Here is a 12858-nt window from a genome sequence, read left to right on the forward strand (position 1 = left end):
AGTTCTTGTGCTAGATCATTATAGTCCATTTTCACAGTATACTTAACACCCACTTATCCTTTTTGCTATTGTTGCCATTTGTTACATCTATATACATTATGGATACTAAAATAGTAGTATAACTTTTGATTTAAAATCATTTTAAAGAAGTTAATAGAAGAAAAAGATCCATGTAACTTTTATATTTTTTCATATATTTAAAATTGGTAATATGCTTCATTTCTTCCAGTGGATTTGAGGTATCATCTGGTGCCTTTCCCCTTCAGCCTTAAAAACGACCCTCAATATTTCTTGTAGTATCAGTCAGTTTGCTGTGATTTTCTGTTTTAGGTTATTTGAAAATATCTTCATTTTATCTTCATTTTTGAAAAAATAGTTTTAATGCATATAGAATTTGGGTTATATATACACACCATTTATACTTACTGTGATTACTGATATGGTCAGGTTTAACCCTGTCATCTTGCTATTTGTTTTCTGTTTATCTCATTTGTTGTTTCCTTTCTACTATTTTATGTCATTTTTTGAATGAGTAATTTTTAGGATTTCATTTTATCTCTATTGTTTCCTTATTAGTTATGAATCATATTTTGTTATTTTTTTGTTACTTTTGTGTTTATACTATCCATCTTTAATTTATTATAGTATATCTTCAAATTATACAACTTCATATATAATATAAAAAGTTTATAGTAGTATACTTCCATTTCTTGCCTGTTGAGCTTTATACTATCATTGTCATACATTTAATTTCACATATGTTTTAAACCCAAAATTGCAGTTTTATTTTTTTATAAACAGTCAAAAATCTTTTTAAAAGATTTAAATAAGAAAATAATTTTCTAAGTTTATCATGAGGATGTCATTTCCAGTTTTCTTAATTCCTTTGTGTACATTTGTATTTCCATCTGTTATTATTTTCCTTCTACCTGAAGTACTCCCTTTAATATTTCATATAGTACAGAAAAGCTAGTGATGATTTCTTTCAGATTTTATATGTCTGAAAGGTCTTTATTGTACTTTACTTTTGAAATTTACTTCTGCTAGGTACAGAATCCTAAACTGACATTTTTTCTTTTAATGCTTTAAAGATGTTATTTCACTGTCTTTTCTGTTGCATTGTTTCACAAAAGTAATCTGCTGACATTCTCATCTTTGTTCCTCTGCGTGGACCGTATCTTTTTTGTTGCTCTGACTGCTTTTAAGATTTTTTGCTTAATCATTTGTTTGGGAAGTTTGATGATAATGTGTCTTGTTGTTCTTCATGTGTTTTTTTTCTTGGGTTTATTGAGCTTTTTGGGTTTGTTTGCTTATAGTTTTCAACACATTTGGAATATTTGGGTGTTATTTCTTCATTTTTCTTGTCTTTTTATTTCTTCTTCAGGGACTCCAATTACACATACATTAGGCTAAATGATTTTCTTCTGTATAAGCTAATTGATGATATTTTCATTTTTAAAAGCCTTTTTATTTTCCTTTGTGTCTCATTTTGGATACTTTCTATTGCTATGTTTTTAAATTTTAAACTTGTCTTTTGCAAAATCTAATCTGCCAGTTGGCCCATCCAGCATATTTCTCATCCAATGCAAAGTAGCTCGTATTTCTATTAGTTTCATTTGGAGATAGATAGACATGTATAAATTGATCAAACTATTTTTAACTTTTCTCATCTCTATTTAACTTTTCAACATATTAATAGTCACAGTAACTATTGTCATGTCCTTATTGTCTAATTCTAACATTTGTGTTAATTTTGTATTGGTGTCAAATGATCTACTTTCCCCTTCATTTGATTCATTCAGATTTTTCTGTTTCTATTTAGCCTGATAATCCTTTATCATATTCAGTCAATGTGAACTTTACCTTGTTGGATGATAAATATTTTTATATTCCTATAAATATTCCTGAGCTTTTTTCCAAGACACAGGTAAGATGTTAAACAGAACTTGATCCTTTTGGGTCTTACTTTTAAGATTTTTAGTTGGGACCAGAGCAGGGTTGAATATAAGGCTAATTACTCTCCACTGCTGATGTAAAACACTTTCCTGTCCTCTATCCAGTATTATCCAATGATTTATGAGATTTTCCAGTCTGGCTTATGGAAGCATACACTATCACCCTCCCTATCTAAGAACCAAGCTCTATTACCTCTAATCCATTTTGATGGTCTTTCTTCAGCTTTGAATAGTTTTGTCACACTCATTTTCTGATTAACACTCTGCTGCACACTTGACTGATATTCTCTGCAGACTTCAGAATTTTGTCTCTGTGTACTTCTTTCCAATATGCAGCCTTGCCTCTGTCTGTCCTGGTCTTCTCATGTTCTCATCTTCATAACCTCGACCAGGTAGTCCACTGGGCTCCTCTTGAGTTCCTCTCTTGCACCATGGCCTGGACTTCTCCTAAGGTAGTAAACTAGGGAAATTGCAGCACTCTTCTCATTTGGTTTATGTCTCTCAGGGATCACTCTCCCTAGTTGCCTGATTTCCAGTACATTGAAAACTAGTTTTTCATATATATATTGGTTGATTTGTTTCTGTTTATTTCAGGTAAGTTGGTAACTGCAGTCTCTGTTACTCCATCTTGGTTGATAGTAGAAGTCTGCTCATTATTCATCTCAGTCTGTTTTTTTCTTTCAGTCTTTGAACATATTAACAGCTTTTTCAGAGTCCTCTATACTTAATCCAATACCTGAGCGAGAGTGGTGTTGGTTTCTATTATCTGCTTTTTTTCTTTAGTATGGATCACATTTTCCTATTTCTTTAGATATCTAGTAAATTTTTATTGTGTATTGGGTATTATGTTCCTACTTTATGAGGTAGAATTTTCCTCGGGAGTGTTTATTTAGTTTACAGTAAGCAGTTAATTTGGCTAGATTCAAACTCTAAATTCTGCCTCCTCTGTGGTAGCACTGGCTGAAATCTCCATTCAACTCCTTCATCTAGAAACCTGTTGGTAACAATGAGTTAAGTCAGCTTTAGGCCTGAAATGGTGCTTTCCTGTGGATGATAATAAAAGAAAGAAAAGCTTCCTCTTTCCCCCAGATGTGCAGAAGGCTGCATAATATAATGTTTAATAGTATGGATTAATATTTGGAAGTCAAATAGACCTTGGCTTAAATCCCCATTCTGCCACTTTCCAGATGTTTTACCATGGGTATATTATTTAAACATCTAAGCCTCTACTTTTCTGTAAAATTAGGGTAATTCAAATTATCTCAGAGGCATTCTGAAGATCAAATGAAGTAGTGAATATAAAGCATTTGTCAGAGAACCTGACACACATAGTAAATTAGTAATGGGTGGAAGTTCAAAAATTCTTTATATTTGACAGAGAGAGAAACTGTAGCAAGAAACACAGAATTTTCAACCAGAATCTATGTCAGAGTTAAATGGGGTGGGAGAATTGTTAAATACTATAGGAATTCAGAGAAAAGAAAGAGAATTTCTTGGTGGAATTAAACTTGTGCTTGGTTTTTAATTTAAAAACAATCATTTGCAGGATGGGAAGCCTGAAATGGAATATGGGGGTACTTAAGGCAGTCACCCCAGAGAGTACAAAGGTTTTGTGCTCAAGAGTTTTGGGAAATAAAGGCAAATTGGTAGTCAAAGTGAGGTCAATTATTTATGATTTGAATTCCTGGTAGGAGATTTTTATAATAAGGATCATTTGTAATTACTAGAGGATCAGGATATTAAAAAAAAATCACGGAATCATAGGATTTTCAGGCTTGGAGTGAATATGATCTAGTTCAATGCTTTCAAAATCGTCAATGTTCATAGCAGTGAAACTTTGATAGATCTGTATTTCAGAAATGTCATGGTCACTCAAGATGAGTCCAGCTGAGAGTCACCTTGTATGCCTAAGAGAACCTCCATAGAAATTTAGTGTTCTGTAGAGTACTAGGTGAAAAATACTTATTCAGTTTAATCTTTGCGTATTATACAAATAAGAGCATTAATGTATTGAGTTGAAAAGTGACTTACCCAGGTTGAATTAGCTATTGAGTGCCAGAATAGCTATTATTATTTTACTTAAATTTTCCTTAGTGATTAGCTTTGGGAAGATTAGCCTGATAGTGCTATGGATTGGAGAGCACAGTGACTAAAAAGAACAGCCAGGAGCTACCTCACTCATTCAGGTCTGAGAAAATAAGGAACTGGGGCATGGTGTTGGCATCAGATCTAGAGAATTAATACAATGCAGATTTTTAAACAACATCAAAGGAAGAATTTCCAGTGCATTTTCCTTCCCTCCCTCTGCCTTTTCCTCCCTCTTTTTCTTCATCCAGTAAATATTCATTTAGTGCTTACTAAGTTCCAGATCCAGTTTTGTCCTTTTGCCATCTCATAGAGTTTGAAAACCATTAAGGAGAAAAATGATAAAAAACAAGGTATGCATGTAAAATATAAAGTTTGTTAGATGGCAATAGGTACAAAGGAAAAAATATAGCAAGAAAGGGTAAGGAATACTTGGGCTGAAGTGAGTAGGTGATGGTCTTAATTTTAGATATGGCGGTGAAGAAAAAACTCACGGGGGTGGGTGAAGCTTTGAGTAAAGAGTTGAGGTGTTTGAGAGATTAAGCACTAGAAATATCTGAAAGAACATTCTAGGCAGAAGGAACAGCATGTGCAAAGGCTTGTATGCTTGAAGAATAGCTAGGAGGCCAGTGTGGCTGTCCTGGGTAAGAAAAAGGAAGAGTGGGCCAGGCGCGGTGGCTCATGCCTGTAATCCTAGCACTCTGGGAGGCCGAGGCGGGTGGATCGCTCAAGGTCAGGAGTTCGAGACCAGCCTGAGCAAGAGCGAGACCCCATCTCTACTAAAAATAGAAAGAAATTATCTGGCCAACTAAAATATATATAGAAAAAATTAGCCGGGCATGGTGGCACATGCCTGTAGTCCCAGCTACTCGGGAGGCTGAGGCATAGGATCGCTCAAGCCCAGGAGTTTGAGGTTGCCGTGAGCTAGGCTGACACTCACTCTAGCCCGGGCACCAAAGCGAGACTCTGTCTTAAAGAAAAAGGAAGAGTGGTTAATGAATTCAAAGAGGTAAGAGAAGGAAATTGCATAAGGCTTTGCAAGCCATTATAAGAATTGGACCTTTTATTCATTGATTATGGGAGATGAGAGTGAGGAAAGAGTGCTGGGGTGGAAATTAAGTTTGATACATAGAAAGATATATATGTTAAGCTTTTGGCAGAATGAGTCTGAAAGGAAGAGACCTCTGAGATTAGCTAATCCAGAGGCAATAGTAAGGTATATCTGGACTTGTGTAAGAGGTCAGTTTAGAGAGGTATATCAGAGAGCCTCCAGTCTAAAGGGGAGAGTTGAAATGTGAATAGATAGATTCTTTATAGAAGAATTTGGCCACAATTTGTTAGAGGATAGACAGACAAAAAGAAAGTCTTCAGAGATAAAATTAGATGGGCACAACCAAGAAGGGAACGTTCTCTTGTGCAAAGTCAGTAAAGAAAGAGATTTACAAAAGGCAGAGAGCCATATCACCAATACAATTGACATCATTATTAATAGCAGGTATCTTTTAATTTAATGGACCCAAACTAGTAACTAATCAGGACTTACAAAGAAGAAACAGTAATAATGATGTCACCATATATTTTATGTAGCAATTAATTAACTTTCCAGAGCTTGTTCACACCTTATTGGAGCTTGTTTGGTGAGGCAGACAAACATGCATATTTTTAAATTGCAGTTTCGCTGATGAAAAAACTGAGGCGTGAAGAGGTTGCTTAAACCTTCTCACAGTCATTTAGCTGGTTACCAGCAGATGAGGTCATGAGCCCAAAGCCCAGATCTCCCATCTTCTAGGATATAAAAGCTAGAGGAGGCCTTAAGTGCACAATTCTTTCATTTTTTCATGTAAGGAATTGAAGCTTGAAGACTTAGTCTGTGTTGGCATGGACATATAGCACCTCAGTGGCCAAGTGGGGATTATAAAGTAGAGGATGATAATTATTGCAGCCCTAATAAATGTCTGCCTGACTTTGTGGAGTAGCTTTTACATTGATTTCATTCTATCCTTAAAGCAAAATTATGAACTAAGTATTAATAATTGCTATGGTTTTTGATGTGTTTTTTTCCCCACCAAAATTACGTTGAAATTTGATCCCCAATGTAGCAGTGTTGGGAAGCATTTGGGTCTTGGGGGCAGATCCCTCATGAATAGATTAATGCCTTTCCATGAGGATGAATGAGTTCTTGCTCTTGTAGAAATAGGTTAGTAACCATGAGAGTGAGGTGTTAAAAAGATTCTGGCTTCCTTGGTTTCTCTCCCTTGCTTCCTATCTCACTATGTGATCTCTGTGCTCACAACTGCCCCCCCCCCTCCATTTTTCTGCCATGACTTGAAGCAGCATGAGGCTCCCACCAGATGCAGCTGCCCAATCTTGAGCTTTTCAACCACCAGGAGTATGAGCCAAATAAACATCTTTTCTTTATAAATTACCCAGTCTCAGGTATTTTGTTATAGCAACACAAAGCAGAGTAAGACAGTAATGTTATCCTCTTTTAGGAGCCAAGGAAACTGAAGTTTAAAAAAGATAAATAACTTGTTCAGAGTCACATAGCTGAAAAGTAACAGAACCAGGTTCAAACTTAAGTGTATCTAACTACAAGGCTTTGTCTGGTTTACACATCATCTTGACTCTTGACTCTCAGTACAAAACCTCTTCCATCTTCCATTCCTTTAGATGGTTATATTGTCTGGGATTGGTCCTTTTTTTTTTTTTTTTCTTATTTGCTTGTTTTTAGATATTATATCGGCATGAGTTCTGACATGAGCACAGTCTTTCCACTTCACATGGAACAGGGTCTATCATAGTAGGTAGGAAATGCCGGCTAGCAATTAAAAGCAGCTCCAAACTGGCTCAAGAACATAGAAATGTATTTCTTATTCATATAAGTAGTCTATGATAGTTTTAGGTCTGTGAAAGGGCTACATAGTCATACAGGGAACCAGGGATAAAATTTTCTGCCATTTTCAATATGGGGCTTCCTAGGTTTCCATGGACATTTGCCTGTAGTGAGCAGGTGGAAATATCATGGGAAATCATATAAGGCATGTTTATGGGCCATATTGAAATGACATTACTTCTAGCTCTACAGCTAGAGTGGTCACTTGGCCTCATCTGCCTACAGAGGAAGCATACTCAAGACACACCCCTAGGAGCCCAAGAAGGAAAGGAGATGGAAAAAAAAAATACTCTGTTTCTACCACATGGTATCTGCATGCTATATTCAGTACAATCCTGGCATTCAGCAAATATCAGATAATAATCATTTTTTTTTTGTTTTCTATACTTGTAGCAATTTATGTTACTGATTCTACTTCCTTAAATTTATGTAAACTTTTTTGGGTAGGAAGAATCTAAGTTTTATGGGGTATATATTATAGATGTATAGATTTGCTTCCTGAATGCTTTACAGTGTTATACTTATCTCAAAATACAAATGAATATTTCTAAAGATCCAGAAATAGTCTCTCAGTCTTAACTAGTTTCCTGATAGCAAGCTGATATTAGCATTTTTTTGGGGGGGGGTGGATTTTCTGAATCCACTTATTATGTCTTCTGTCTTTTAGTGGTAATACTTAGTACAAAGTTAATATTTTATAAAAGAAACATGATAAATTTTGCTTAAGATTCTTTTTTGTTTAACAATACTATGAAGTCTGATTTTATTATCCTCAACCTACAGATGAGGAAACAAAGACTTGTAAAAGCTAAACAATGTACTACTGTGCTGGTGAGTAGGAATTTGAAGTCACGTTTGGCTTTGGAGACAATGTTTGTCTCCAAAGCCCATACTGTTTTTCCTTCTTTCTTTTTTTGTTTTATATTTCGGTTTCCCCATAGACTCTATGTGTCTAGAGACCCTATCTTTTCATGTCTGCATCAGAGAGTATGCTACAATGACTATTACGTGGTGGGTACTCAGTAAACTGGAATGAATGAAAATATTGGAAGTTTTTCTTCATGACTCAGTATCACTGTATAAATTCTTAGAAAAGATGTAATTCAACCATAATTTGAACTACTACTTCACTGTGAGCTTCAACCAATTAATATGAAATACAAAAGTATCTCTTAGAAAATAAGCTTTGAGAAAAACTTTATTGATTTTATAAATTTTCAGATAGCAAATTCAATAGGGGATAGATTAGATGGAAGAAGAGATTCATCCAACTCAAGAAACTAGGATTTTGCAAGAAGCCAAGCATTTGTTTTCAAATGGCTTTCTGCAGCAAATTCAATGTATATCCCAAATGAGATTCAGTGTATTGCTTATGATACATCCTGTGGGTGGGGGGGGAAACCTTGAGTATTCATTTGTGTCTCATTGTGAATAACAAATTTCTGGTATGTATAGGACTTTTTATTGTAACAATTACTATTGTTATAATTATTCATTATGAGATCATAGCATTTATACCTTTTTGTTTCCTATTGGACCCCCTTAAAATCTCTAAAGATTAGGAGAAGCAGCAAAGTATTAAGTAGAAAGTACTTTTAGAGGAAAGTAACATAAATATTGAATCAACCTTATTGTATTCAGTTTTGTGAATTTACATTGCACATTTGTGATTTGCAAATGTCAAGAAATCTTGTGATATTTTGAATCTTTATAATAGCACTTATTCATTGTTCCTTTCATTCAGTTCATTAGTCATTTTTCATTCATTCATTCCCACAAACTCATATCGGGCACTTTCACACTCTTGACAGTCACATTTCTAACTATTACTAGGAATAATAATCCTAGAAAGGTAAGCCTGAATAAGTTGTCCATATTCTTGGGAAATTTGCTTTTGAGTGACGGACACAAAAGGAAACTGTGATATGACTAGGGAGGTGCTAAAACTGATGTTTTTACAGGTACTGAGTCACTAGGGGAAAGAGGACCTGTTTGTCTGAAGGACTTGGAGAAGGTATTGGTTAGGGTTTGAAAGATGAGTATATATCACTCCTCCCTGGACTGTGAGCTCCTGGATTTCAGGAATTCGTGTCTTCTTCACCTTTACATTCACCACAACACAAAAATAATCCTTCCACATATTTTTAGCTGAACAAATATTTAGAGAATTGAATAAATGCATTGTGTTTATCTAAATCATCCTTTCTTGACTCGTCAACAAGATGATATGAAAGAGTAGGGACAGATACAGGTTCTAGCTGGTTTTGAACTAGATTTCACCATTTGTTAGCTGTGTGGCATGGACAATAATCTTAGTTATTGTGTGGCAGACACTTGGCAATGAGGATACAGAAATGAATACAGTAGGTTTCACTCTCAAGAATACCCCAGCTTCTCTTGTTTCTCTGTCACATGTTTAGGTCTTTGCTGGATTAAACTGAGATTTAATCAAAGTCCTCGGACTTTCTAAGGGAAGGAAGGTGACTTTTTGGTTGTTCATTTCCTTTGGGTTGGCTGGCACACTGTGAGGTGCAGCCAGGCTCACTGTGATTTATCAGAATTCCTTGGGTGAGAGAGTCGGATTTCATAGTGAACTCAGAGAGACCCCGTTCCCAGAACATCTGTCTTATTTGTTTGCCTGTAGCTAGCACTGACTGAGAAAAACAAATCTCTGAGGACAAAGGCAGCTACGACCCAGCTTGGGGAGAAAGCATCATTTATAATTTGTAAAGTCCCCAAACTATTGCCAGAAAGCCACCAAGTGTTTTCTGCATTTGCATCTATGGTGGTTGCTTTTTATACTACCCTGACAACCTACATAGAAGAAACAGCCAGCTTTATGAACATGGTGAAAATGTGAGCACCGCTCAAGTACAGTATGGTTGCATGGAAAGTTAATTTTCTGGCTTTAATTATAGACCTTGCACAGAGAACAGAAATGTGCAGCCTTGTTACGAGGTGCCAGTGTGTTCAATGAGCCCTGATTATTCCCAATGAGTCCATAGAATCTGCTGTGGGAAGCACAGCTCCCAGGCAATGGGCATATCCATTACTTTTCTCATTTCCAATGCAAGCCAGGGATTCCCTAGTGTCTCTGGGGAAGTTGTAGATGTGTTGCTGTCTGATTGTCTTCACAGTCTATGAGAGTCTTCTGTGCTGTACAGGTAACTTCTGCCCTGCTGGATCACGTAAGCTCTTGCTAGTCTCTCTCATCACTTCATTTTGGGAATAGAAATATCTATGACTTGAAAAAGCATTTGAACATCATTCACCACTCCTGCTCTTCCTAGAAATATCCTATTGAATTTAGGGCTGGAGGAGTTACTATATTTTATAAGATTATCAGATAATTTGTCCTCCAACTGGGATGATTTTGAGCGTGAAAGGGACAGTAGGTAGAGACCAGGATTGTTTCAGGCAAACTAGAACATACAATGGCTTTGGTTAATTGAGATGCTTTTACTTTTGTATTTCCTGGTTTCCCAAAACACTAACCATGGCTATTACCTGAAGTATTGTCAGCAGCCTACAGGTAACGGGGTGTATGGTGATCATGACTGCTTCTCTGCGAGTTTTGGAAATAAATATCAGAGGTAGAATTTGTTGCTGCTTTGTTACAGAGTTGTCTTTCAGCCTAACATATAGAAGTCATCTCTGGAAGTCAGTTCTCTGGTTACGTGTCTTTTGTTGCCATGTATTCCAAAAGCACCGAGCTGGCTCTGTTACTTGGGGTAAGACCATTCTCTCTGTGAGCCACTGTCTCCAGTCATTTCTCTATGCCAAGGTTTGAAATTTTTAGTGATCCAACATATGTTCCAGGGAGCCCAGTCTTGTAAAATTTGAGGAATGACAATCTACATAGTTGTTAGAAATTTATTTTCTGGGATTTATAATGAACACACACACAGCCTGACTGTAATAACTGAAGGTTCAATAAGAGCAACAGGTCCTGAGACTGATGGCATAGAAGCCTAAGGGATACTGTGTGAAAGGACTTTATGGGCTGAACAATACCTGTTGTAGAGCAAAAAGGTGGCAGCCAGTAAAAGGCAAAGCTGGAGTTGCCCACTATAAGGAGCTACGCATTTTCTTTTGTTACTTGGCCAGAGAGCCATGAGATGAGACTGTCAGTTTCAAACTAAATTCAGAGCTCAATGCACAATTCAGGACTAGTCAAGATAATAGAACCACTAGTAGCTGGTTGCCCCTGAGCTGATGCCTACAACAGGGCCCTGTTGAAAAAGATCCCGAAGTGTGCTTTATACCCATTATGTGTTATATTCCAATGTTAATTAAATTTATATTCATATAAGAGTGCCATAGTTCAGAGATTTCCAAGAGAAGTAGGAGAAGATTCCTAGCCAGCAATGGCTATATTCCAAGAACTAATTACATGGAGAAATTCTGTAAGAATGAGCTGATCCTGGTTTAACAATTAGCAACTCTTCTTTCTGCAATGATGTGTCAACCTCCTTCAGTTCAGAGGCAAGCATTTGGGTTAAACAAATCTGTGCCTGATACAGGTATTTTCCTGATTCTAAAGATTCAGAGCCTAGAGAAAAACAAAGCCCAGGAGAGTTTCTTTCATCAGAAATGAGTAAAGAATGAAAATCTCTGGTTGACTAGCATAATCAATCAGCAGTTTTAAAAGAATTAGAACAGTAGTTCCCAAACTGTGTTCCCCAGAACATTAGTTTTGCAAGATGTTACTGGTATCCCAAGAAAAAGCATTTACCAGCCGAATAAATTTGGGTAACAGTGCATATTATCATTCCTCTTTCAAAGCTTTGAGGGGCATATTAATATAACAAGTCTCTGGGACTGTAACTTTACAAAATCAGTTTAACACTATTTAACCCAGAGTTTCCTAAACTTCCTTGTTCATAAGTATTTTGAAAGAACACAAAATAACATCTGGAATTAGCAACTTAGAAACATTGAATCTGAGAAAAGTCCTATATACCCAATACCAAAACTCTGCCAGACATCTTCAATTTAGTTTTTGTTTATTCAGAAGTTAACACATCATGTGAGTTAGGAATGTCTTTATGACCATCAGCTTTCATTCATTGTTAAATACGTAAGAAAGCACCCAAGAATGAAGCTTGCAATTTGCTTGGACTCTAGAAAAACATGGAATTTGTTTCTTCGTATAACTTTCATTTTAGCTGACTGACCAGTTTTAATTGATATGTTGACATGAGCATGTTTGAGGTGTTTACTGAAAGGTTAGTGTCAAAAGAAATTAATGTCCTGGTGGGCTTGTGTTTTTCTCTGAGGCAGATATTGATGAATGTACAGAGGGAATCATTGAGTGCCACAACCATTCCCGCTGCGTTAACCTGCCAGGGTGGTACCACTGTGAGTGCAGAAGCGGTTTCCATGACGATGGGACCTATTCACTGTCCGGGGAGTCCTGTATTGGTAAGCAGCTTTCAGCCATGCCCTCCGTCCACCTAAATGTTTGCAGGAGGGGCAGCCTGTTCTGCTACTCTGTTCAGCTCCCAGTGTTAAAATGTGCCAGCACATTGGTTAAGATCATCAATTTTCAATTTTTTCCCCTCCACAATTCAGGGATTAGGCCAGGGATTATACTATGTGGGGTGTTAGAATTTTTATATAGAAACTGGGGCAGTCAGAGGAACAAAGCTTCGATCTATATGGTATGGAATTTAGTTATTTCTAAGCAAAACCATGATGACTTGCTGAAATTTTTGACAGTTTGAGTGAGAGGCAACCGTGGAGAGGAGAAAATAGTACTAGATTTAGAATTTAAAAGTTTAGTTTAAATCTTAGCTCTTGTACTGCAAAACTCACTACACTCTCTGATCCTTCATCTATATATATGTAAAAGTGAGGATAATGATACACACATATTATTAGGATTAAGTAAGATACCAGATATTTTTTAATTGCGAGCTTTGA

At 36.4% G+C, this 12858-nt stretch overlaps 1 protein-coding gene across 3 annotated transcripts in view; it reads left to right on the top strand.

Annotated features, from left to right (window-relative positions):
• The window catches only part of NELL1 (neural EGFL like 1), a 720354-nt gene that overhangs the window by 672157 nt on the left and 35339 nt on the right, over nucleotides 1-12858 (top strand). For 2 of the 3 annotated variants that reach the window (XM_069469706.1, XM_069469704.1), the window contains one exon: nucleotides 12217-12357. The exons of the other annotated variant lie outside the window; for it this stretch is intronic. In XM_069469706.1, the coding sequence (XP_069325807.1) occupies nucleotides 12217-12357 (141 nt within the window). The remainder of the gene's footprint in view (nucleotides 1-12216; nucleotides 12358-12858) is intronic. 3 annotated transcript variants of the gene reach the window in all.

The sequence above is a fragment of the Eulemur rufifrons genome, chromosome 6 (assembly GCF_041146395.1).
Source record: "Eulemur rufifrons isolate Redbay chromosome 6, OSU_ERuf_1, whole genome shotgun sequence".
Taxonomy (NCBI): Eukaryota; Metazoa; Chordata; class Mammalia; order Primates; family Lemuridae; genus Eulemur; species Eulemur rufifrons.